The 26,134-nt window shown below is 37.3% G+C and overlaps 4 protein-coding genes across 5 annotated transcripts; 1 reads left to right on the top strand and 3 right to left on the bottom strand.

Annotated features, from left to right (window-relative positions):
* The first annotated feature begins 9,783 nt into the window (after nucleotides 1–9,783).
* LOC111795712 (auxin transporter-like protein 5) lies at nucleotides 9,784–14,389 on the top strand. 2 transcript variants are annotated; one of them, XM_023678275.1, is made up of 8 exons: nucleotides 9,784–9,922; nucleotides 10,046–10,189; nucleotides 10,553–10,665; nucleotides 10,748–10,931; nucleotides 11,058–11,155; nucleotides 12,520–12,727; nucleotides 13,582–13,839; nucleotides 13,933–14,389. In XM_023678275.1, exons 1-8 carry the CDS (start codon nucleotides 9,815–9,817, stop codon nucleotides 14,188–14,190), a joined length of 1,371 nt encoding a protein of 456 aa, XP_023534043.1. In that variant the 5' UTR covers nucleotides 9,784–9,814; the 3' UTR covers nucleotides 14,191–14,389. The 2 variants fall into 2 exon arrangements, with proteins under 2 accessions (XP_023534043.1, XP_023534042.1); XM_023678274.1 differs by having other exon boundaries at nucleotides 10,004–10,189.
* A 2,490-nt stretch (nucleotides 14,390–16,879) lies between these two features.
* LOC111795882 lies at nucleotides 16,880–18,930 on the bottom strand. Its single transcript, XM_023678508.1, has one exon. The coding sequence runs from the start codon at nucleotides 18,928–18,930 to the stop codon at nucleotides 16,978–16,980; it is 1,953 nt and encodes a 650-aa protein (XP_023534276.1). The 3' UTR covers nucleotides 16,880–16,977.
* A 1,993-nt stretch (nucleotides 18,931–20,923) lies between these two features.
* Nucleotides 20,924–22,270, bottom strand: LOC111795894 (PI-PLC X-box domain-containing protein DDB_G0293730-like). The gene has a single exon (XM_023678522.1). The coding sequence runs from the start codon at nucleotides 22,182–22,184 to the stop codon at nucleotides 21,228–21,230; it is 957 nt and encodes a 318-aa protein (XP_023534290.1). The 5' UTR covers nucleotides 22,185–22,270; the 3' UTR covers nucleotides 20,924–21,227.
* Nucleotides 22,271–24,406: 2,136 nt separating this feature from the next.
* LOC111794696 (dirigent protein 23-like) lies at nucleotides 24,407–25,096 on the bottom strand. Its single transcript, XM_023676805.1, has one exon. It carries the CDS (start codon nucleotides 25,072–25,074, stop codon nucleotides 24,559–24,561), a length of 516 nt encoding a protein of 171 aa, XP_023532573.1. The 5' UTR covers nucleotides 25,075–25,096; the 3' UTR covers nucleotides 24,407–24,558.
* Nucleotides 25,097–26,134: the final 1,038 nt, after the last annotated feature.

The following is a 26,134-nucleotide window of genomic DNA, read 5'->3' as shown; positions in this document are numbered from 1 at the left end:
GATTTTGAAATAGACCTTATATAAGCAAGTAGAGAGTAACAACAACGGTCACGCTATAACCTTGAATCGGAGATATGACTAAAATTTATATTATTTCTGTTTCTCCTGGCAAAAAAATATCACTAGAATTGGGCCTCTCTAATGGGCCTTACAAGGTTCTTTCTTATCATCATAGAATTAAGTTGGCCCACACCCCTTAGCCCATAATAATAATAATAATAATAATACTTAGATTGTTGGTTAATTAATATAATAATAATAATAATAATAATAATAAGTTACAATTAAATAATTTATTTAAAAACAATTATTAATAACGATGGTTGAACAAAATTTATTATTATGGTATAAAATTTATAAGTATATCTAGTTTTATTGAATATGAGTTTTAATAAATATTTATAATTAAAATTTTATATAATTTTATTAAAATTATTTATTTGAGAATAATTATTCAGATTAGTTACCAAATAAATTTAAAAATCTGAAATTTAAAATACGTGAATAAAATTTAAATGAATAATCCATAAATACTTAAAAATGTACTCAAAATTAGCTTTAAAAATGTAAATTATTATTTTTCTAGATTATGAAATTAATTTTTATGGGTATTATTTAATTACAATTCTCAAAAAGAATTTTGAAAAACTATTATTAATAAATAAATAAATAAATATATAGTTGCAACATACTAAATGTTGAGCTATAAAACATGTTTGCTCCAAATGGCAAAATTGTCCTTAAAAAAAAAAAAAGACAATAGTTTGGACCATATTAAATGAATTGTATACCCAATTTAATGTCAAAAATATATTCTAGCTGCCCTTTTCATATACGTGCAAGTCAATCATTTACGAGTTGTTCATAATTTTGATAGGTTAAAGGTCTTGTAATTACATTTTTTTTTTTAAATCTATGATTCAACTATGAAATAAGTCTCTCTGGAACGGGTGAGAGGGTGGGGAAAAATTAAAAAATTATGTTTGGTCAAGTTTCTAAAATGGGAGATTTATTGAATCGGCTGCAAAAGTCACCTTTTACTCATGCAAATCAAAGGACAAGCTCTCACCCGCGTAAGTTCATAATTCACACAGAATTAAGATCGAGTTGCATATGATCATCGTGTAAAATATTACCTTTCTTAATTAACAAACTCATTGTATAGGATACTTCTACTCACATATCTGCATGTAAACGATCTGGATCAAATCATTTGTAATAATTACTAGTGGGTCATATCAGTGTTATCAGGATAATGAACACTGTGTTACTCATATACTATAGATCATTTAGGTTATTTCTCGAACACGATCCTCTCATACATCAATCACATGTCACGGTACGGATAATGAATTTTTTTATATAATAAATTAAAGTAGCCTTTAAAGCAAAGAAAAGTCATAAAGTTCCAACATTTGTGTATGAAATTTGGTCCCTTAGAACTAAGGGCTTTTCTTTTTGGTTCTATAACTTTATTTGCTCTTCATAAAGAAAGGAAGCCAAAAAGCAACTTCTTTGCATCATAATCAGCTTTTTTCTTCTTTTTTTCGAGTTTAAAGGACCACACAAATTCAGAAAAATTTATAGTGGTTCATTAAAAAAAATTAAATTTTCTCGGGTTTGAAAATCGACCCACAAATGTCACTTATGGTCCCCCTTAGTCGAGACCCGACTCTTTCTCTAGAGTCCTCGAGAACAAAATGTGTCACCTTTTACTACACTTTCGAGACTCACGACTTCTTTGTTCGACACTTGACATGACTCTGATACCATGTTAGGAATCATGAATCTTCACGAACAAAATGTGGTTTTACTTTTGGTTTTCTCAAAAGGGTTCATACCGATGGAGATGTATTCGTTACTTATAAACCCAAGAATTTATTACAGAGAAGTGATCAGAAAACAATCGAAAATCAAATGGGTACTAAATGGGACCTTAGTTTTTGTGTTTTCGTGTATGAAAATTAAGTATATCAGCACTACTTTCATATGACCCGTGAAGTTAACGACGTTTAGGGTGAAGTCATTATTGACATGATTAGTCAACATTATCGAGATGAATTTTTCGATGGGTCAAAAAGAGAAAAGTCGACACGATAACTTGTAAGATAAAAGTCTTGTCTCGAAGTTTGACCGATGTCGGTAGATACAATAATGAAGTGTTTTAAGGTAGCTAGTGTTGGATAGACATTTTTAACCTAAGACCCACAAGTAATGAGTTTGTTTAAGAAATGCAATACCAATTCATTGAGCCACTTTGTACTTTGATGCTTTTATTAAATGATTGAGAGAGCCAAAAGGTAAAAACAAAAGGCATTCCTTTGATTAAGAATGATTCTAAGTGTTTGATTACGTCAATCCGACGTAGGGTTTACGTCACATACATTTGTATTTAGATTTTCTAAAAAGAAAACCTGTACATTGGCACCGTGCTCCTCAGTTGTATCATGACACTTATCTATCTTGGACTTACATGGTCGGAGAAAACCAGTACATTGGCACCGTGCTCCTCGGTTGTATTATGACACTTATCTATCTTGGACTTACATGGTCAGATGGGCACCGCTTAAAGGTTGCCACTTGATCTATTCGAGTGTGGAGATCACAGCCTACTGTTTTCTTAGTGAGGTTGTGACACTTATCACACTGACTCCGTACTTAGGGTTTAGGGTTAGAACATAAGAGAAAGAGAATTTAGGGTTTCGTTGATTCTTTTTAGGGTTAGAAGAAAAGAGAAATAGAACTTAGCTAGATCAGAATCACACGGATCGAGGGTTATTAGGTACATACCTCATATGAGACCAACCAATGAACTTAAGCTTCGACCCAACCTCTTTCCTTCTTACATGTCTATATGGTCTAATTTCACCTACAACGGACAGTTTTATCCTTTTAATACCTTTTCATTTAATACGCACACCACAATAATAACACGTTCCATTGGCTTTATAAATATAAGTAGTACGAAATTTAAAACGAAACAAACATAAAATCCTATATCTTGTAATAAGCCAAAACTCATAGCTAGCAGATATTGTCCGCTTTAATCTGTTACGTATCCCTGTTAGTCTCACTTTTTTAAAACGCGTCTATTAGGGAGAGATTTCCACACCCTTATAAGGAATGTTTCGTTCCCCTCTCCAACCGATGTGGGGTCTCACAATTCCACCCAAGGGCCAGCGTGCACACTACCCAATGTATGACTCTGATACCATTCATAACAGCCCAAGTCCACCGCTAGTAGATATTGTCTGTTTTGCCCCGTTACATATCGTCATCAGTCTCACAGGAGGGAGAGGTTTCCATACCCTTACAAGAAATGTTTCGTTCCCCTCTCCAACCGATGTGAGATCTCACAATTCCATCCCATTTGAGGCCCAACATCCTAGCTGGCACACTGCCCAATGTATGACTCATACTATTCGTAACAGTCCAAACCCACCGCTAGTAGATATTGTCCGTTTTGGCCCGTTTCATATCGTCGTCAATCTCACAGTAGGGAGAGGTTTCCAGGCGCTTACAAGGAATGTTTCATTCCCCTCTCCAATTGATGTGAGATCTCACAATTCCACCTCATTGGGGGCCAGCGTCCTCGCTATCACACTGTCCAATGTATGACTCTGATGCCATTCGTAACAGCCTAAGTCCACCGCTAATAGATATGATATGTTTTGACCCTTTACATATCACCCTGTCAGTCTCACGGTAGAGAGAGGTTTCTAGACGCTTACAAGGAATGTTTCATTCCCCTCTCCAATCGTCTGTTTTGACCCGTTACATATCACCCTGTCAGTCTCACGGTAGGGAGAGGTTTCCATACGCTTACAAGGAATATTTCGTTCCCCTCTCCAACCGATGTAGGATCTCACAATTCCACCCCCTTGGGGGCCCAACGTCCTCGCTGACACACAATCCAATGTATGATGCCTCTGATACCATTCGTAACAGCCCAAACTCACCGCGTGTAGATATTGTCCATTTCAGCCCATTACATATCACCCCGTCAGTCTCACGGTAGGGAGAGGTTTCTAGACGCTTACAAGGAATGTTTCATTCCCCTCTCCAACGGACGTAGAATCTCCCAATCCAATCAAACTCCGTTGCGTTATAATTCAAGCATAAATTTATTCCAAACTTTAAAACTATAGAAAGAACAATAGATGAGTAGGCAGGCAACCATAGATAAAGAAGGATTTATGAATGTATTAATGAACATAGGCAGGGCATCGTTGTATGAGTCCCACACACTATTAAATCTTACATGAATTCTCAACCAAAGCGTACACGAAAGGCCCATTAATTCACTGCGCTGCAATTACAAGACCCTATCATCTTCTTCATATTCAATCTTTGCTATCAATAAATGTTCATTATTCAAAGAAATCATACATTTCTGTGCTCTTTTTGTATTGCCATTGCTGAAGTCAGACATTTTGCGCCTCCAAATTTAAAACTTAGGCTTCTAAATTTCAGCAATGCTCAATAATTTCTCATATGGCTTTTATGTATTGATAATTGTTTCGGTGTGCGTTGGGATATCCCTTTCGATCTTCTAAAGATATTGGGAAACGTTATAAACTTTAGATTCTCCATTTAACGTGTTGTAGTGTTGAGAGATTTGAATTTATGATCTTTTAGTTGAACGAAGAATATGGGTGAGTTGCAATTCCATGCAAATTTGTGTTCAAAATCTTTAGATTAAAGAAATCGAGAGAATTATGTTATATATATACACATATATGTGAGATCTCGCGTCGGTTGAAGATGGGAAGGAAACATTTCTCGTAAGGATGTGGAAACCTCTGTCCAATAGACGTATTTTAGAACCGTGAGGCTAATGGTCGGGCCAAAACGGACAATATCTGCTAGTTGAGTTGTTACAAATGGTATTAGAGGTAGATGTTGGGGTGTGTCACCGTTGTGAGATCCCACATTCCTCATAAGGGTGTAGGAACCTCTCCTTAGTAGACGCATTTTAAAATCGTGAGGTTGATGGCGATATGTAACGGGCCAAAATGGACATTATCTGTTAGTGGTGAGCTAGAGTTGTTGCAAATGGTATTAGAGGCAGACGCTGGGGTGTGTTAGCGTTGTGAGATCCCACATTCCTGATAAGGGTGTGGACATCTCTCCCTAGTAGACGCATTTTAAAATCGTGAGGCTGACGGCGATACGTAACGGGTCAAAACGGACCTTATCTGCTAGTAGTGAGCTTGAGTTGTTACAAATGGTATCAGAGCCCGACACTGGGGGTGTGTCAGCGTTCTGAGATCCCACATTTCTCATAAGGGTGTGGAAACTTCTCCCTAGTAGACGCGTTTACCGTAAGGTTGACGACTATATGTAACAGGTCAAAGTGGATAATATCTGCTAGCAGTGAACTTGAGTTGCTACAATACACAACACACCAGTACTGTTTGAGTTAAAATTTTCTTTTATAAACCCAAACCCAATTCAACTCGAATAACGTTAACAATCCAATTCAACTCGACCCAAACCCATATCTTCGGGTTGAGTTGAGTTGTCGGGTTGTCATTTTTTAAAATTATTTTTAAAAAAATCCTACTTATCCATGACACATATTCTATTAATAACTAAAATATCAAACATTTACACGTCACAACATATAACTAATATCTTTATCAAATTCTTCGTGAACTCTATTGTCCCGTTGGTCGGGTTGACTCGGTGAAAAAAGTTTGAACGGAGATTAAAATTTTTAAAAAAATTTTAATCCAACACAAAATTCTCTTTCTAATTTATACAAACCGTAAATTTATTTACATCGTCATTAAATTTTAAAAGATTTCACAGTATCTAATTCATACATTGTCCCTCAAAATTGGCAGAAACATCGAAACTCACGAACGTGGGGCTCAAAAGAAACAATTAATTCAAATTTGTCATTTTCTTTTATATTTTAAATGTAGCAATAAAAATTAAATTTAATTCTAATTTATCCCATAGCTATACATAACGGGTCAAACCTAACCACGTTTATTAGTGGCGGGCTTAGATCATTACATAACGGGTCAGAACTGACCACGTTTCTTTTACGGTGTGCTAGCGAGGACGCTGATCCTAATGGATGGATTGTGAGATCCCACGTAGATTGGAGAGGGAACGAAACATTCTTTGTAATGGTGTGAAAACTTCTAACTAACAGACGTGTTTTTAAATTATGGAGCTGACGACGATACGTAACATGCCAAAGCGATATTACAAGTAAAACAACACATAATTTTTATGTTTTCATATATACACGGTCTATGTCAGTCCCATAGGCATCTCGACGAGAACAAAATTGCAATTATTTGAAGAAAATGAAAAAATAGAATATTTTGATGGCAAACGAGAAATGACAATATTTTCTTTCGTAATCCATTGTTAGGTCATGACGTTTCACGTCTATGACCGAGACCTGGCCCAAAAGCAACAAGATGCATCGTTTCCTTATTATTATTTCCATCCAATTGTGTCATATAGCTGATAGCCTCGAGAATAGGAGTTCGATATGAATTTCTTTTACTTACTATAAGTCGGTGGTTTCATCCATTCGATGCCACCCACATGAAAATTTTGATATTTCGAGGAATATGAAGTTTCCACAACAAACTTCACTGGTTCGAGTTAGTGTTCGGTTAAATGGCGAAGCACAAAGGGTTTGAAAAACGTCATCTTTTATCGTAATGACAAAAGAACAAGTCTTCAGTTTCTCGCCTATCTAGAGACCTGTTTTTTATCATCACACTTTCATTTTGCTATAACATATGCTCGAGATTTCTAACCCGAACAATATCTTTTTTTTTTAAATAAAAATAAAAATTTGGAGGAAAGATTTGGAGGATCTAAGTTAAAATTTAAAAGATCGACAAAATAAAAGAAAATAACCGTAATAATATTATTTTTCTTACAGTAATTAATGTCCATACAAGCTTATAAATTATGATATTAATAAAGGATGTACGTTATTACTTAATTATGTGTTATTTTAATTTTGTTACAATTAATTAATGTATGTACTATGGTTTTTGAACTGTTCCTTATGGGCCAACTAAATTACATATATTTATTGCGATGTCCCGCATTGGTTGGAGAGGAGAGCGAAACATTCTTATAAGGGCGTGGAAATCTTTCCCTAGCAGACGCGTTTTAAAGACTTAAGAGGAAAGCCCAAAGATGACAATATCTGCTAGCGGTGGATCTGGACCGTTACTAATGGTATCAAAGCCAGACACTGGACTATGTGTCAATGAGGAGACTGTTCCTCAAAGGGGGTAATCACGAGACAGTGTGCCAATAAAGACGCTGGTCCCTGAAGGGGGTGGATTGTGATGTCCCACTGTTTCTCAAAAGGGGTAGACACGAGACAATGTGCTAGTAAAGACGCTGGGCCCTGAAGGGGTGGATTATGACTTCCCACATTGGTTGGGGAGGAGAACGAAACACTCGTTGGGTGGACCCTGAAGGGGGTGGATTGTGATGTCTCACTGTTTCTCAAAGGGGTAGACACGAGACAGTTGCCAGTAAAGACACTGGGCCTTGAAGAGGTGGATTATGATATCCCACATTGGTTGGGGAGGAGAACGAAACACCCGTTTGGTGGACCCTGAAGGGGTGGATTGTGAGGTCCCACTGTTTCTCAAAGGGGTAGACACGAGACAGTTGCCAGTAAAGACGCTGGGCTCTAAAGGGGTGGATTATGACGTCCCACATTGGTTGGGGAGGAGAACAAAACACCCGTTGGGCCCCAAAGGGGGGTAGATTTGGCAAGGGTCCCACGTCAATTGGAGAAAGGAACGAGGGTCAATGTCCCACATTAGTTGAAAGTCCGAAAGGGAGGATCTGGGCTGTTACATTTATGCTACCTTATGAGAACGACATTTCAAAACAAAACACATCTCAAGACAAAACATGTTTTAAATAATTGTTTGATTAAGACAATTACTCACATTTTAAATTATATTAATGGTCACGTGACTAAAAAAACGTTCATATTATTAAAAACTTTAGTGTCTAATATTTGTTTTTAATTTACGTTAATTCCTATATTTAAAACAAAATTTATTAGAAGAATATTTACGATTAAATTCAATTATTATTTATCTTATTGAGAAATATAAATAAATACAAAATATGATATAATTGAAAAAAAAAATTTTAAAAAATTAAATATTTATATATGGCTTATAAATTTAGTTTTAATTATTTTTAAAATTAAGATTAAAAAAAAAAAAGTAGGTTTTGTTTTATTTTAATAATTATTATTATTTGTCATTATAAATCCATCACGCCCCGTTTTAATTGCAATCATGTGGTCGACATTGTCATAATTTCCTTTTTCTTTCCTTTTTTTAATTTTTTTATTAAGTATTTTGAAGAGAAAAAATAATTTAATTTAAATTTTAAAAATGATTTATTTATTTCTTTTTTTGAAAAATTATCATCCTACCATCACTCCATCAATTATATTAAATACAATTTAAATTATTAATTTTTTAAATACTTGTAAAAAAATTCAATTTTCTTAAAAAAATATGTTCTTTTTCGATTCTACTTATGAGTTATATATATGATTTTTCTTGAAAATAAACAAAGTAATATTTTTTTAAATAATATTTATTTTGTATGGCCGTCTACCTCGTGTTTTTAGAACGTGTTTGCTAGGGAGAAGTTTCTACACCCTTATAAGAAATGTTTCATTTCCCTCTGAAACCGACGTGGGATCTCATAATCCACCTTCACTTAGGGCCAACGTCTTTACTGGCACACCACTCGATGTATGGCTCTGATACCATTTGTAATAGCTCAATCCCACCGTTAGTAAATGTTGTCCGCTTTGGCTCATTATGTATCGTCATCAGTCTCACAGTTTTAAAATGCGTGTGCTAGGGAGTGCTAGGGAGAAGTTTCCACACCCTTACAAAGAATGTTTCGTTCCCCTCTTCAACCCGTTGATTTTACAATTCTCCAGAGGAGTGAAGATTGTCGTTTTTTTTTTTTTTTTTCATCTAATAAACTAGGGATCTACATGAGTTGAGTTGAGGAAAGTTTTTGGACTAACCCAAAAAGTTCGAGTTTGTCGTGTTGATGACCAAAACACTCATATAGTTCACAACCCAGCTCTCTATTATCAAATCGGGTTAAATTGGGTCGTAGAGTTATTCTTTTAATTATCTAAAAAAATCATAATTATTACGTTATATTAATAATTTAAATCTCATAAACCTCAAATATCAAATATTTACCGGTCTGTTACAGATGTTAAATACTTCTAATTTTCCTAAGAGGGTAGAATTAAGTTGTAACTCTATTTTCATGTTGACCCGATAAAAAAAAGTCAATTGTACCTGCCAAAGCCGACTATTAATAAATATTATTTGCTTTGGCCTGTTAAGTATAATCGTTAGCCTTGGTTTTAAAACGCGTCTGGAATGGAGAGATTTTTACACTATTTCGTTCCTTTCTCTGACTGATCAACCAAACTTAACCCAACTTTTACGGTTCAGGTTAGGTAGTCGAGATTAGTCCGATTCTTGTGTTATATGAACATTACTACGATAATTTGACGTTAAAATAATTATCTTGAAAAAAAAAAAACATAAACTGACAGAAACAGAAAGAAAAGAGACAGATAAACATTGGATTTCTTCAAAAACCCTAAAACCAAAACCAAATTTTTTTCTATAAAAGAACATTCTAAGCTCTCCTCCAAAACCCCACTTCAAAAATCTCCATACTCGTCGGTCACCTCACAAAAATAGATATGGCGGCGGCGGCGGCGGCGGTGGCGGCGGCGGAGACGACGGTGGATATGGCGGAGAATAGCAGCGAGTCAAACGACGTGAAAACGAAGCTCTCGAAGCTGTTCTGGCATGGCGGCTCGGCTTATGATGCTTGGTTCAGCTGTGCTTCAAACCAGGTTCAGTTTTTAGTCGGCTAATTTTGGGTTGGCTGGCTAGCTGGCTGGCTTGTTTTAATGGCTTTTTCTTGACAAACCCAGGTGGCTCAAGTTCTTCTTACGCTGCCATATTCATTCTCTCAGCTTGGAATGGTGTCTGGAATTCTGCTTCAGCTCTTCTATGGCTTGATGGGAAGCTGGACGGCTTATCTCATTACTTCTCTTTATCTCGAATATCGCCTCCGGAAGGAGAGACAAAAAGCCGAGTTTCGAAACCACGTCATTCAGGTCTCGACCCTTAAACTCGAACTACCCGTCTCTTACTTTTTAATAATAATCAAAATCATCATCAAACGGAGAACGACGTGAATTCCTTCGTTTAATATCGATAATCACCTGCTGGGTCTCGTGCAAATTTCGAATTATTTAGTCTTGAATTATTGTTTACAGTAAAATATCTAGATACTTGCCTTCCATTACCGCTTACATAGATATCATGGTATCAGAGTTTTCTCGGTTTAGTAACTCTGATCCTTTCTTCTTTGTAGCTTCGGAATTCTCTTATCATCTTCTTCCTTTCAACACTCTATCTCATATGATCACCATCGAACTTTCTTCATCGTGTTAAGACTCGTTTATCGGTTTTGATAGTGGTTCGAGGTTTTGGACGGGTTACTAGGAAAGCGATGGAGGAACGTGGGTTTAGCATTCAATTGCACGTTTCTATTATTCGGGTCAGTGATTCAACTGATAGCATGTGCCAGGTAAGATGGTTTAGTATAATCCAGTGTTTCGTTTATCTGATGCATCAAATCGTGACGTTTTTGAGTTGGGTTAACTATGCAGCAACATATACTACATAAACGAGAAACTCGACAAGAGGACATGGACGTACATATTCGGAGCTTGTTGTGCGACCACAGTGTTCATTCCTTCGTTCCATAACTATAGAATTTGGTCATTTTTAGGTCTTGCAATGACCACTTACACTGCTTGGTATCTCACCATGGCTTCCTTCCTTCATGGCCAGGTAAAAAAAATAATTAAAAAATAACCAGAAAATTCAAATAATAATATTAATAAATCCAAGAAAAATAAATTATTTGATTTTTATTATTATTATTATTATTATTATTATTATTTTGATGTTTTTTAGGTTGAAGGAGTGAAACACTCGGGGCCGACCAAGTTGGTCTTGTATTTCACAGGAGCCACCAACATTCTGTACACATTTGGGGGACATGCTGTCACAGTGTAAGAACATTATTAATTCCTTGTTTTTATAATATATTTATTTATTTATTTATTTCATTTTATAAAGTTTTGGTCAACTTTGAGACATACCCATATGAAAAAGATAAAAGACGGAGCAGAAAATACCTTTCTTTGCGACGTCCCGAGAATAAATGTAGCATATATGTGATGTCCTACATTGGTCTGGGAGGAGAACAAAACACCATTTATCAGGGTGTGAAAACCTTCTCTTAACATACACGTTTTAAAGCCTAAAGATGACAATATTTGCTAACAGTAGACTTGGGTCGTTACAAATAGTATTAGAGTCAAACACCGGACGATGGGTTAGCCTTCTTGTTGTTCTCCGAAGGAGTAGACACGAGGCGATGTGTCAGCAAGGACACTAGCCCCAAAGGGGTAGATTTGGTGGGGTCCCACATCGATTGGAGAAAGGAACGAGTGCCACCGAGGACGCTGGCCTCGAATCATTGAATTTTTTGAATACCCGAACCAAGAATTTTTAAAAAATAAAAAAGAAATAAAAATTATGTTTGTATTATTAAAGTATTTGTCTTTTTCAGGCGTGGTGAAAAAAAGTCTTTAATTTTTTGGAATCTCTTCTACTTTCTCTGTATTCCTTTTTAATTTTATTTATTTATTTAAATTTATTTAAAAATAATTTATTTATTTAAAAAAGTCTTAAAGTTTTGATACCTTTTATATTTATCTATAAAAAAAAAATATATATATATATATATATTATTAAAAATATAATTTTAATATTTTATTTATTTTTATTTTACAATTCAACACGTGATAATAAGCCATAAAATGATACACAAAAAAAATATTTTTATTTTGTAAAATACTTTAATTAATATCTAGTAATAATATCATTTATTTATTATTCTGAATGAATGACACGTGGTCTTAAATACCAATAATATGGAAGGGACCCAACCGTTAATGAAAATGGACGGCAAAGATACTTTGGTAGCACAGATATATTAAATTAATATATTTTTTTTAATTATTAAAAATAAAATTAAAATTAAAAAAAATTAAATGAAAAGTAAATTCAACTTATAAATGTAACAGTACAGTGCTCTAGCATCATTGAATGGAACAGGTACTGTTCCAATCCCCATTTAATGAGTGAATATTTTAATTTTATTTATTTATTAATTAATTCGTTTATAGTATGAACGGATACCATGAACGAGAGTTATCATTAATACTGATCTTTTCGGGGACTCGATCATAAGAACTCGAAGGTTTAGATATATTTGGTTTGAAATAATTTTATGTTGGAGCGTTTTTTAGAAAGCATGTGATGTCGGAATTGTTATCTGAATGCTGAATATGGATCGTTTGGGTTATAGGGAGATTATGCATGCAATGTGGAAGCCGGAGAAATTTAAGGCCATATACTTGGTGGCGACGGTGTATGTGCTTACATTGACACTTCCATCGGCGGCGGCGGTTTATTGGGCGTTTGGAGATTTGCTTCTAAGCCATTCTAATGCCTTTGCTCTTCTCCCTAAATCTCCCTTTAGAGATCTGGCTGTTGTTCTAATGCTCATCCACCAGGTAATTTTGACACGTTTTAAAATTGTGAGGCTAACGGTAATATGTAACGAGCTAAAGCGGATAATATTTGCTAGCAGTGGGTTTAGGCTGTTATAAATGGTATCAGAGCCAGACAACTAGCAGTGTGCCTGCAAGGACGCTGACCCCCAAAGGGGGTGGATTGTGATATCTCATATCGGTTGGAGAGGGGAACAAAGCATCCCTTATGAGGGTGTGGAAACTTCTCCCTAGTAGACACGTTTTAAAATCGTAAGACTAACGACAATGCGTAACGGGCAAAAACGGATAATATCTTATCGTAGTGGGCTTGAGCTGTTATAAATGGTATCAGAGTCAGACATTGGGTGGTGTGCCAGCGAGGACGCTCGGCCCCTAAGAGGGTGGATTGTGAGATCCCATATCAGTTGGAGAGGGGAACGAAACATCCTTTATAAGGGTGTGGAAACTTCTCCCTAGTAGACACGTTTTCAAATCGTGAGACTGACGACGATACGTAACGGGCCAAAGTGGATAATATCGGCTAGCAGTGGGCTTGGGCTGTTACAAATGGTATCAGAGCTAGACACTGGGCGATGTGCTAGCAAGGATGCTCGGCCCTTAAGAGAGGGTGGATTGTGAGATCCCACATAAGTTGGAGAGGGGAACGAAACATCCTTTGTAAGGGTGTGAAAACTTCTCCCTAGTAGACACGTTTTAAAATCATGAGGCTGATGACGATACGTTTTGCTAACAGTGGACTTGGGTTGTTACAATTTATTATCAATTCTTGAAATTTAGAATTTGGTCGGTTCGGCTTACTGAACTAGTTTTAAGAGAATTCACGATCCAACTTAGCTCGGATTTAATTGGCGCAGTTCATAACATTTGGATTTGCATGCACGCCATTATATTTCGTATGGGAGAAAGCCATAGGGATGCACAAGTGCAAGAGTCTATGCAAGAGGGCAGCAGCGAGATTACCTGTGGTTGTACCCATTTGGTTTTTGGCCATCGTCTTTCCTTTCTTCGGTCCCATCAACTCCGCGGTCGGTTCGCTTCTCGTTAGCTTCACCGTCTATATCATCCCCGCCCTCGCTCACATGTTCACCTTCAAATCCGCTACCGCTAGAGAGGTTAGTCTTGTACCTCCAAGTTTACATTGTATTTATTGTTCATGTCAAATTTAAAATTGTTTAAGTTGATGGGTTATGATAAATTTAATGCAGAATGCCGTAGAGAAGCCACCTAAATTCGTGGGCAGGTGGGTGGGAGCCTTTACTATTAATGTGTTCGTAGTGGTATGGGTTTTTGTAGTTGGGTTCGGGTTCGGTGGATGGGCTAGCATGACCAACTTTATACGACAAATCGACAATTTTGGTTTCTTTGCCAAATGTTATCAGTGCCCACCTCCTCCTCCGCCAACGCAAATGCGTAACTTTACGGTGGCTGCGCCGCCTCCACTCCACCACCATCACCACCACTAACCGTCTTCTCAACTCCTTGGCTAGATTTTGTGACGTTTTTTTTGCGAGCTACTTTCACAGCCAAAATAGATAATCGATAGGATTCGTTTTCGTTTTCGTTCGTCTTTGACCAACCCCCACTTTGGTTCTTCTATGTTCGACATGTAGTTTCGATTTATAGAAGGCTCGGGGTCAATTGTTGTGTTTTAAAATATAAAAACAATAAAATAAAAATGATAGGAGAGTGAGGTAAGTTTTTGTAACGATCCAAGCCTAGTGCTAACAGATATTGTTTCTTTTGGCTCGTATCGCTGTTAGCTTCATGATTTTAAAATGCGTATGTATGTTAGGGAGAGGTTTCCACGCATTTCTAAAAAAATGTTTCGTTCTTCTTCTCAACCGAGGTGGGTCTCGTGAATTTTTTTTTATGTGAGTAATAATAAAACACGTTAAAAATGCATGTTAATCTGTAAAAATAATATTCACTCTTACCACAAGTAAAAAATAAATAGATAGTGGGATGAAAAAAAAAAATAATAATAATAAAATAAAATAGACAGAAAAGGAAAGTACTGAAAACAGAAGAACCAAAAGCAAGAATGAAGCGACAAGACATGACGTAAAGAAAGGGAGGTTAAAAATGGAAGCTGGTAAGATGAAAAATCAAAAGTAAATCTGCCACCAGACTGTTAAAAAAGACAGTAAAAAAGAAAGTAAGACATCAGACTTTTTACTTTGTTTTTTTCCTTATATTTTTTGTCACACGTTTTATTTAAGAGTAGCATCAATATTTTTACTTTTACAAATAATAATAATAATAATAATAATAAATAAATAAATAAATAAATAAATAAATAAAATCTAACTAAGAGTATACGACGAAAACCGTTTATGGGTAAGTCGTAGATTATTTTTAAACTTTTTAACGTTAACTTTTAAAAGTCCATTAATATTTTTGAAATGTGGTACTATAAATAAATATACTTTAAATCTTTTAAAAAATATTAAAAATATTTTGGAAATTTTTTAAAAAGTTTAGGATATTAATCAAATTATTAATTAACGGTAAAAGGTATTTTTGAATTTTTTTGAAAATTTTAAGAATGTATTTTTAAATTTTTTTTTTTTTATAGATTAGGAATATTATTAAAATTTCTAAAAAAAATTAGAATTATTTTTTAGACAAAACTACCCGAGTATAATAATATTAATAATAAAATAAATTAATCTAAAATGATCATTTAATTAATATAATATATTTAAAGAAAAAAATTGGTAAATCCTAAAATTAAAAGGCTAGGCCCAAAGTCAATAAAGCTTGAGTCCAAACCGTTGGGCCCGTAAACATTAAAGCCCAGGCCCACATGGTCATGTAAAGCTTGAGTCCAAACCGTTGGGCCCGTAAACATTAAAGCCCAGGCCCACATGGTCATGTAAAGCTTGAGTCCAAACCGTTGGGCCCGTAAACATTAAAGCCCAGGCCCACATGGTCATGGAAAGTGAAAAGTTTTCCGTTTTCCGTTATTTCGAACTGTTGGAGGTTTTAGCTAGAGCCACGTCATGTTGGTCGACTTTCTTGCTTTTCACGTCAACGTATAATTCCATATTTCTATTACTATGCTGAGTGAATAACTTAATGACCATCCTATCCTTTCATATGTCATGCCGTGAGGCTGACGGTGATACATAACAGACTAAAGTAGATAATATATACTAGCGATGAGTTTGAGCTGTTACAAATGGTATTAGAGCCCGACATTGAGCGGTGTGCCAATGAGGATGCTGTTGGAGAGGGGAACGAAACATTCAATGTAGAAACCTCTCCCTAGTAGACGCGTTTTAGAACCGTGAGACTGACGACGATACGTAGACTAAAGCAGAGAATATCTACTAGCGGTGAGCTTGGACTGTTACAAATGGTATTAGAGCCAGACACCGAGCAGTGTGTCATGAGGACGTTGGGCCTCAAAGGGGGTGGATTGTAAGATCCTACCTTGGTTGGAGGGGGGAACAAAACATCGATTATAAGAGTGTGGAAACCTCTCTCTAGTAGACGCGTTTTAAAACCGTGAGACTGACGACGATACGTACGAGCCAAAGCGGACAATATTTAGTAGCGGTGAGCATGGACTGTTTCAAATGATATTAGAGCCAGACATCAAGTGATGTGCCAATGAGGACATTAGGCCCCCAAGAGGTGGTGAATTGTGAAATCTCATATTGGTTGGAGAGGAGAACGAAGCATTTCTTATAAGGGCGTGAAAATCTCTCCGTAATAGACGCGTTTTAAAACTGTAAGACTGACGACGATACATAACGGGCCAAAGCGAACAATATCTGTTAGCAGTGGGCTTGGGCTGTTACACTGTAGCTATAAAGTCCTCGAACGATAATAATAGTATGCATCCATGAAGCTTAGTATCCACAAACACTATGTTGGAGAACCATTGAAGGGCAGTGGATTTCTCAGTAAATCTACACATAAACAACTTCAATTTCATTCAAAATTTATACATAAACAAGCATCATGTAGCTTCAAAAAAAGGGTTCCCTCATGAATCATAATGATGAACAGCAAAGAAAACAGAAGAACACAAGATTAAGATCAAAAGTTTATGTGAAAAACAGAGGGAAATGAAGAGCTAAGAACGCAAAATGGACTGTTAGAAGGCTTTTCTAATCCATTTCCAGTAATGTAATCACAGCAACCTAGTTTTGTTTACATACACTTCGATCAAAGATGATAACAAATTGAACCCAAAATTGTTTAAACAATTCAGAATTTGTAAGAAGAGGTAAGAAAAAGAATCAATGATATCCTCTTGAAACTCTGGACTGATACAGTTCCAATCTACTTTTGGCTTCCGGCAGTATAGTTTCTATGTTTTGTTCTTCCACTAAGTGGCCCTGTTTTGAAGACCATTCCAGCACAATCAGTACATCTTCTTGAGCTAGCGTCTCACTATCAGGGACATGTAAAGCTATGTGGCACAGAAGAATCAATGAAGGGATTTGAACCATTTGTTCACCAAAATAAACAAGTTGGATCAAGTGCTTTGTTCCTCCTGCTTCTATGATGGCTTTGCAATGATTGTCGTGGAGAAAGTTTTCAGGACAGGCGAATTTGTTAAGTGCAATCACTGCCTCCATTGAAACCTCCGTTTCCCTTTCGTCGAGCAGCTTCACGAGCGGTCCGATCATCCTTGTTTCGGTTGCTCTGAACGTCCTAGCCAAGTTACCAATGGCTATGATTGAAGGAATAAGCAGATCGTAAGTCTCCTTCTCGACGATTTTCAGTAGCTGTTCAACAACAGCCTTGGCTGCTGGTGAAGTAGGCTTGAACCCAGATCGACGCAGCTCGGCATTCTGCTCGGCTACTGCTGTGATTTCCATCAATGCCATAGCTGAATAGTACTTCACATCTTCAGGGCCCTTCTCTAATAGAACTGCAAAGCATAACAGAGCTCTTGATTCTGTAATGTTACGGCAAATGTTGACATTCCCTTTGCAGAGATGCCATAAAGCTTTTGCAGCCATGGCTTTCATTTGAGCTTTTGTTGCAGGGTCTTCATATTCCCTTCCCTTTATGCTTGCCCCTGACAATGCCGCGTGATGCGGCCGCCCCACCGCGTGATGATTCCCCGCCTTGTGCGAGTTTTGCAGTTCCTGCGCATTGTGCTGACCCTTTACAGGATTCTTCATAGCCAATGTATCGGTAACTACATTATGCATTTGGCTAGATAATTGATTCCCAGTTGGATGATTCATACAACTATTCGTATGTTTATCATCTTCTTCATGTCCAGATTTCACATTATGATCAGAACTATTACTACCATTAGCCATCAACACCGAATGAATCGACATTTGCTGTTTGGTAGGAATGGCGTACCTGCTGTGTTCTTGAATCGTTTCGAACGCGAGATGGCTGACGAGTAGCCGAATCACATTGTTCTGCGCGAAATGATCTTGACATTTGCGATGATGAGTAGCCATTTCTGAAACGGCCCAAGCTACAACGCATTGAACCTTCATATGTCCATCTTTGAGAATTTTCGCGAACACCGAACAAACGCCGCAATTCACAATGTGTTCGACGCTTTCGGAATCTCGACCTAATAGTCCGATGGCCCTCGCGGCGTGTTCCTGGCCTTCCAGCCGCCCTTCCTTGGCTAATTTCAGCAGCGGCGGAACGCCTCCTTCTTCAATAATCAATTTCCCATACCGATCATTGTCGCGCGCCAATGAAGCCAGAGAAGCCGCAGCATCGGATCGTTCCTCTAAGGTACTCGTGTGAAGAATCGCTACCTGTTCCCAAATTAAACCTAAAATCGGTTCGTTGGAGGCGATCGGAGGGAGACCGAGGTATTCATCATCGCGATCCTCGGCAGGGGCGGAGACACGGAGGAGCCAAGAGACATCGCCAATGGAGTTTTCGAGTTGTGTGGAGGTTTTTTTGAATGCGGCGGCGGGTATTATGGTGAACATGCGTTTCATGATGCCATTGGCACGGCATTTGAGGACGAGAATGAGAGCCTTGTCGAGAACTTGCTCGGTGTCGTCGATGATGCGGCGAGTGGGACGCTCGTAGAGGTCGTTGCTGGCGCGGGCGGCTTGGCGGAGGAGGGCGGCGAGTTTTTCGGTCTTGGTTTTGAGTTCGATGCATTCTTGTTTGAAGGATTGGGCGAAATCGGCGTTTTTAGTCACCTGGTCGGCGAGTTGGATGGGCCTTGCCAGGATCTCCTTGACAATGCCGGCCATGGCGGGAAGGGGGTGGTTTTTGGCGGAGAGTTCTTTTTATTTTTATTTTTATTTTAAATTTTTATTTTTTAGTTCTTTTTTGTTTTGGGAAATTATTTAAAATTATTAAAAATTATTAAAAATGGTGGATCGAGAGCGGACGGCCCCCCTAATTTTCGCTCTAATTTATATTACTTTTCTTGTAAAAGTAATTATTTGTATTTTTTTTTTTTTGAAAAAAAAATAATTAACTAAAAAATATGCAAAAGAGAAAGTCCCGTTATAGTATGATTTTCGAGTACGAGAAAGAGTTTGAGCTGATATTTATACACGTAATACCACGAATTGGGAGCGTGTACAATGTGTCATGGTCATGCTTGTCTAAGGCGTGTTGTTTATGGCTGCATGTCGAATATCCCGATTCATGCTTGTCCAGAACGTATTGTTCTTTTTACATGCTTTAATCTTAGATAGGTCTTTACCATTTCATGTTGTGTCAATACGAGGGTGTAGACGGTTTACCAAAATCATGTCTACACCTGTTAGGACTAAAATGTCTCAAAATGTACTGTAGAGAGATGTGACTAATTGTCAATTCTTTATATTCGAGTTATATGATATTTAAGTCGACAAGTTGTGGTTTTTTTTTTTTTATTTTTTTTTTTACTTATAGTCATATAACGTTGTTTTTCTTCAATTCTTTCAATTCGTTTTCAAATGTATTTTCTCGCTCACGTTTGCTAAAATATTTCTCGTAAACGTGACTCGAGGCTTGAGTATATGCTGACGTTGTCAAGTAAAGGACAGGACAGGACGGAAGATGAATGAACCTATTTACCTCCTTCAAGAATAAATAGGGAGAGTCCATCTTCTCATCCAGCTTACCTAGTGAAACCCGAGTGAAAGAATCATCCTCCTGTTTACCAAGTTCAAGAAGTAATAGTCCAGGACTTTACTGTGCCAGAATCCATAGGTTCCAGAGTGAAGGAGCGAAGCAATGAAACCGATAGGTGAAGGAGCCGGGGACATAGTGATTGAGCTTGACCTTCTTCTTTCCTTTCGTCATTCATAAGGGAAATAGGTTCCAGGGAAGGTTCCTTCCTTCTTTTCTTTGAGAAAGGTAAACTCTAACTCTAAGCTGCTTTCTTTCCTTTGATTCAAGAACTGTAAGGAAAAGGGTTGGTTTCGGTTGATTCTTCTTTTCTTTACTTGACTGGAAAGTGAAGGGAAAGGGTTTCGGGTCTCATTCATCTCTTTTCTTTGATTTGACTCCCCCGTAAAGCTGCTAAGCTAATTCATTGATTCTAAAACTCGTCAGGTTCAGTAGCGAAGGGCATATCATATCGGTTCCGGAGTTCCATCAGTAGGAGAAGGAGGATCAGGAGTCTTTGTCTTGTCTCCCTTCTTTCTTTGTTCCTGTTCCGGAGTGCAAGGATCATTCTTGTTGAGTCTTGCCTTCCTGTTCAGTCTCATTAAAGGTGAAGGCAGAGTCCATTCATTTCATATGCTTAGTTTACGGTGAAGGGACAGGTGTAGGAGTGAAGGAAGTAGCTCAGGGCGGCTCTGTTGTTCGCGACGTTCGAAATTCTCATGGTTGACTTGTTTGTTGGACTAGAACAAGTGTTGAACAATCACTGTCACACTGCCACAAGAGTGCGATTGTGACATGATTCATGCCTCCTACAAGATGGTTTTCTCTTTCAAGGCCACGAACAGAAACTGGGTCGAGTCTTTTTTTTGTTTGCCTAGGCTCCTCTATTCCGCTCATTTTGTCTTGGTTCTAATCGTGTTTTTTTTTTTATAGTTTATTCTTTACGGTAAAATATATACCTAAAATTCCGCTCATATTCGAGACTGTCACAATTCATCTGTCTTTTAATAACGGTAAAATATATACCTAAAATTTTTACCTTTTATCTTTCTATTTCCTACATTTAACGAGGTAAAACTGGCAACTATATTCCAACTGTTTCAACAAGTAATTTTCCATACTATAGGACTTTTACTGTTATCGGTATAATAAAAGGATATATCAATATATATCACCGTGCATGAGATAAAGTAATATCCAACAAAATATATGCTCTCAAAAAACAGACAAGAACGTTTCTCGATCATCGTACACTTAATCCAACCTAATTACAAATCATTATACAAAAAAATAAACTTCCTCACCCACCCTACGACACAAAAACACACAAACCCAGATGATCGAATCTTCAAACAGACGTCAATCTAAACATAGCTCAAACCAATAACACGAGCAGCAGCACGAGAGCAACACGACCCTTGACGGGAAGAAGTTCGACCCCGAATTCTCAAGCCCTCCCATCGATTCTCGCACTCGTAAGCCCAACACAAGCATCCACAAAATCCCCATCAATGAAATCAGTGGACAAAACCTGCAACTTATCAGCAACGCCCTTAGCAAAGCTTTGATTAATGAACAACCGAGCAAATTTATGGATCCTTTTGGTCACCGGTTTCACACACAAAACCGGGTTGTCGGCCTTCGGCGTCACCGTGTTCTCCACTCTGTAAAAGTACTTCCTCTTCGTCACCGGCGGCTGCTCCGACAAGTGCTTTATATTGCTATCAAATTTCGTCGACGGCAAATCCGTATCGATCCAATTATCCCTCAAATACCCACCTCCCCAAAGCGGATCTCCGCCCTTCGGCGGCGGCGATTTCCTCGGTTTCCAAATACAAATCACCCTCCTCGGCAACAAATCAGCAATCGTCTTCTCAAACACCCAATCATCATTATGAATCAAAAACTCGCCGAGTTGTTCCACGACATAATTCTCAAAATCGGGTGGATCGTTGTGTCCAAATTCGGTTCGGATCTCGAGAATCAGAATCTCGGATTGCGTTTCGGCGAGGAATTTCTTTATGTCAGAAAAAACGACGTCGACGCTATACGTCGAGAGGATTCCATGGCAGACCAAGCGATTTTCTTGAATCCGGATATCCAATAAGCGCGTGCCTAACACGAGCTGTTGGTAAATGGAGAGTGATTGACACTGCGCAAAAGGTCGCGTGATGAAGGGAATTCCGATATCGTTGGTGGCGGAATCGTGAGTTCCTGGCCATATGATTTGGTGAATACGCGTCCGTTCAGAACCGAGATTTGCCATCCAGTTTTTTCTGTCCGGTGGCCGGTAATCGGAGCCGGGGAAATCCTCGCCGGCGGTGACCTTAAGCTCCGCCAGAACGTTCTTCTCTATACGGAGAGTCTTCCGCCGTTCGACCTGCTTCGAAAACTGAGCACCCATCTCCGGAATGATCGATGAAGCCTTGATTGTAGTTGTGATGTTTTTTAAGACCAGCCATTTTGGTCGGAGCTGTTTTTTATTTTTATTTTTATTTTTTTAAATTTTTAATAAAGATAATTGTTTAATGATAATTTATTCGGTTTTTTTCTTTTTTATTTATTTATTGTTTGTATTATTGGTGGAGAGTCAATGTCGTGGGCTTTGTTCGGTTGGGCCCACTTGTTTAGCTGTCATGTTTTATTTGGCGACATTTTCTCTTAAACGACGTCGTTTTGTGGAAATTATCCTAAAAGTTTGTTGGTTGAATTATTGGATATTTTTTTGACTTTTTTTGTGATTGGTGATTTAATTTTAATAAATAATCATAAATACAATTTACATTCGAGACTGACTTATAGAGGTGTTCGTAGCTCGAGTTAGATCGGGTTGAAGAATTTTATAAATTTAACCCAATTCAACCATAAAATATTGGGTTGGGTCGATCAGATTTTTTTTTTTTTTTTAATAAAAATTTGTCAAAATTAAGTTAGATTTTTATTATCTAAAATACTATTTATACTTTACCACCAATAAATAGGTAAAAATCTCATTTAATATTAATAATATTTTTTTTTTAGAATAAACCCTAAATTATTACAAATTTTAGTTTATATAATTACAATGTTAATAATTTTTTTTTTTAAAAAAATTAAGGGTATTTTTTAAACTTTTAAAAGTTAAATAATATTTTTTAAGTAAAATATTTTCATCCAAAATTAACTAAAATTCGTTTTCAAATTTTTAAGGTAATTTTTTTGAAATATTAATTTATTATTTAGTAAAAATAATTATAAAATGAAATTACAATAGAGAAAGGAGAGAGATTTTGGCCACAAAAGCAAAATATTTTTTTTTTATTTCTTAAAAAAAAATATATTAGCTTGTTATTAAAATGAAGATTTTTTTGGTTTAATATTTTATTTGAAAATAGTGTAATAAATATTATAAAATATTCCATCCAATCATCATAAAATATAGCAATCAAAGTGGTTGAGTTGGCTGGCCTTTTGTGTTAGGAATATACACAAATTTAAACACGTTATACTATTTATGTGACAACTGTCAACTCCATCCAAAAGAAAATGACAAAATTTGAAGTAATTTTGGATGGTCGAGATCTTGCCACGTGTCTCATTGTTGGATCCGATCGAACCGATACAAATATAAGCCGACAAATGTTCATTTACTTTGCAGGACCAGGTCCCATGTTTAACTTGTAGAGTCACGGTTTTTTAAGGACCTGTCCCAAATAGAATAAGGGTTAGAGCTCACTCGATAGAGCCGATTGTGGCCAAATGACTAATCTAGGTCTAACGATGCTAGTATTGATCGAGCTGAGCAAAACTAACGAGGCTAGTTCGACCTTTGCTGTAACACAACATGTCTTTGAACTAACGATTTCCACCCACGACCTTTGCTCGAGAGAGGGATGCAGTCATAGCCTAATGTGAATCGACCGTAGAGGTAATGGAGATTTTTTTAACTTTTTATTTCTTTTGTTTCTATAATTTATTTTGATACTCATATTTTCAATTTTTAGAAACTAAAAATTTTAAGAGATCACCGAACATAGAATTGCTCGAGTCAAATACGCTTAGCTTTAACGTTCCTATGATCGAGTAACCAAAAGGGTATGTGTATTTTGTTGGTAGAAGTAGTAACTATCATTTCTTTTAAACCCTTCTCAGTTGTGGTTTTGGTTTATTCATGTACTCTTCATTTACTCGAGCGTCACAATAGTATACTGAATCAAAAGAAAAAAAAATACAATAGTAAACAGCCTCTTGACTACTGGTCTGCTCGTTTAGAATGGAGTGGTTCATCGGTTTAGATTTGTAGTACCACTTGTCACAATCGCACTTTTCTTAGCAGCGGACTTTGCGATTGTGCAACACTCACTTTCTTAACAGCAAGTCAATCCAAATTGTATTCGTGCGCGTACAGCCAAGCAGTGTATGCTCAAGCCTCTGATCTCGATTGGAGAAGAAGGTTTTAGAAAACGGGGGCAAAGAGAATTTGAAAGCGATGTTATATGGCGTATAAGTAAAGGGCAACACAACAGCTTAAGTAACATATAATTTTTTCGTGTCGGGAGAATATTTCTTTAGAAATCTACCGATAGGTTAAAGAACAGTTCCAGTCTGACGGGTCGATGAGCCTTTTTTTAATGTTGTGGTTGAAAAGGTTTAAACTTCCCACACTTCACCCCTCATTTTTAGCGAAACATCGTACGACAAAAGCTTGTCGTGTTCTTTATATTTGAACGGAACATACATAAAATAAGACAACAACATAGAATCATTCGCCAACAACCGCCGCCGTCCGGTGGCTTTTCTTAGTGTAAAACCGTCACATTATAACCCACAATCGCATCTCCGGCAGCGTTAAACCAATAAGTCCTCGCCAGAGCATACCCACGAGCGAACCGGAAAGCCCCCGTCCCTCCGACCACCGGCAGCTCACGGACTTTATGAAACACCGAATTCTTCCCCACAATAACAATGGAGCTGCCGTTGAACTCGCCGGCGGTGAATTGATAGGTTAGTGTCATGAGCAGACCCACCTCCTGCTGTGCCGCCGACGCATACAGCCCCTGTGCCCTGCCCACCTCCTTCGATTTCGGGTCCGGCTTTTCCGTTAATGGGTCGTCGATAATGAACACGACGCCGAAGAGTGTCGTTGATTTGGCGGAGGTTGGGGCCTCCGCCACCTTAATGGCGGAGGGGGTTTTCCCGGTGACGGTGTCGTGGAAGTAGAATTGGACGTTGGTTTTCTTTGCGTGGAGGGTTCGAGTCCATGGGAGAGCGGCGAGGAGAAGAATGAAGGAGAATGAAAGAGAATGATTCGCCATTTTGTTTGTGGAATGGACAAGAAGACGAGAAGGTTTTATATTGAAAAAGTGTTTGATACCACTTGTCACAATCACACTTTTGATGGCAGCGGACTTACGATTGTGCGACACTCACTTTCCAACAACAAGTGAACTAAGTCAATTCGTTCTTGCGTCGCCTACGGCCAAGCGACGTATGCTCGAGCCTCTGGCCTCAGTTCTAAGAGAAGGTTTTAGAAAACGAGGGCAAAGAGAGATTTTTGAAAGAGACGTTATATAAGCAAGCAAGAGAGAAATAACAACGACACACAGTATATAATCTTGGTTAGGAAGAAGTTGACGATGCTCTGATGTCATGTTAAAAATGAGAAACATAAGTGAAATTAAAAGTCCAATAAACATAGATGGGATCAAAAGTACCTGTAGAATCTAAAGAGAAAATCTTCTACTGACCCGAACATAAAACTAATTACAGCTGTATAAAATATATTCCAATAAAAGGGGAGTGTTTTTTTTGTTGTTGTTGTTCTTGTCTTTGTTTCTAGAATATGAGTGACGTGTAAAAGGAAAAAAGTTAGCTTTTAAGCAATAAAATTGGATGAAAAGAACAAATAACGAGTTAAAGGTTAAACTTTTTCGAGTAAAAGGTGATTCTTTTAAGGGATGTTGGCACATTAGTTGTAATTATTTATCGTTTTTTAAAAACAATTCAATAATTCATCGATTCGTGGGATATGATGCGTGTTCTTCGTTGTTACTTTGTTCAATTATCTGTAATCTGTGTATAATCACAAAGATCGATCTTTCGTTTTCATTAATAGTATGGTGGTCTACTGGATGACACGACTGGACGTATAAATTTCTTGTTCGTTGACTCTCGTAATTGTATTTTTAGTTCCTTTGATTCTACTGGGGTGATTGTATACGATGTTTTAGAATTAGGGTTTTTCCGGGAGGCAGATCGTGACAAAACATTAGGAAAGAAATCTGAAACGTCAATACTACCTGTATTGGTGTTATATCAATCTTTATATTGTTGATGTCGACTATACTAGCATACCCGCCTCTATGTTCCTCGACT

This window comes from Cucurbita pepo, chromosome LG05 (assembly GCF_002806865.2).
Source record: "Cucurbita pepo subsp. pepo cultivar mu-cu-16 chromosome LG05, ASM280686v2, whole genome shotgun sequence".
NCBI classification, from domain to species: domain Eukaryota; kingdom Viridiplantae; phylum Streptophyta; class Magnoliopsida; order Cucurbitales; family Cucurbitaceae; genus Cucurbita; species Cucurbita pepo.
This window is presented reverse-complemented; position numbering and strand designations above follow the sequence as displayed.

Bases quoted from the DNA above. Each gene is read 5' to 3' on its own strand.
- LOC111795882 (XM_023678508.1), bottom strand. From the start codon at position 18,930: ATGGCCGGCATTGTCAAGGAGATCCTGGCAAGGCCCATCCAACTCGCC.
- LOC111795894 (XM_023678522.1), bottom strand. From the start codon at position 22,184: ATGGGTGCTCAGTTTTCGAAGCAGGTCGAACGGCGGAAGACTCTCCGT.
- LOC111794696 (XM_023676805.1), bottom strand. From the start codon at position 25,074: ATGGCGAATCATTCTCTTTCATTCTCCTTCATTCTTCTCCTCGCCGCT.
- LOC111795712 (XM_023678274.1), top strand. From the start codon at position 9,815: ATGGCGGAGAATAGCAGCGAGTCAAACGACGTGAAAACGAAGCTCTCG. The intron at 10,666-10,747 runs GTAAGATGGTTT...TTAACTATGCAG, and splicing joins CAACTGATAGCATGTGCCAG to CAACATATACTACATAAACG. The intron at 13,840-13,932 runs GTTAGTCTTGTA...AATTTAATGCAG, and splicing joins AATCCGCTACCGCTAGAGAG to AATGCCGTAGAGAAGCCACC.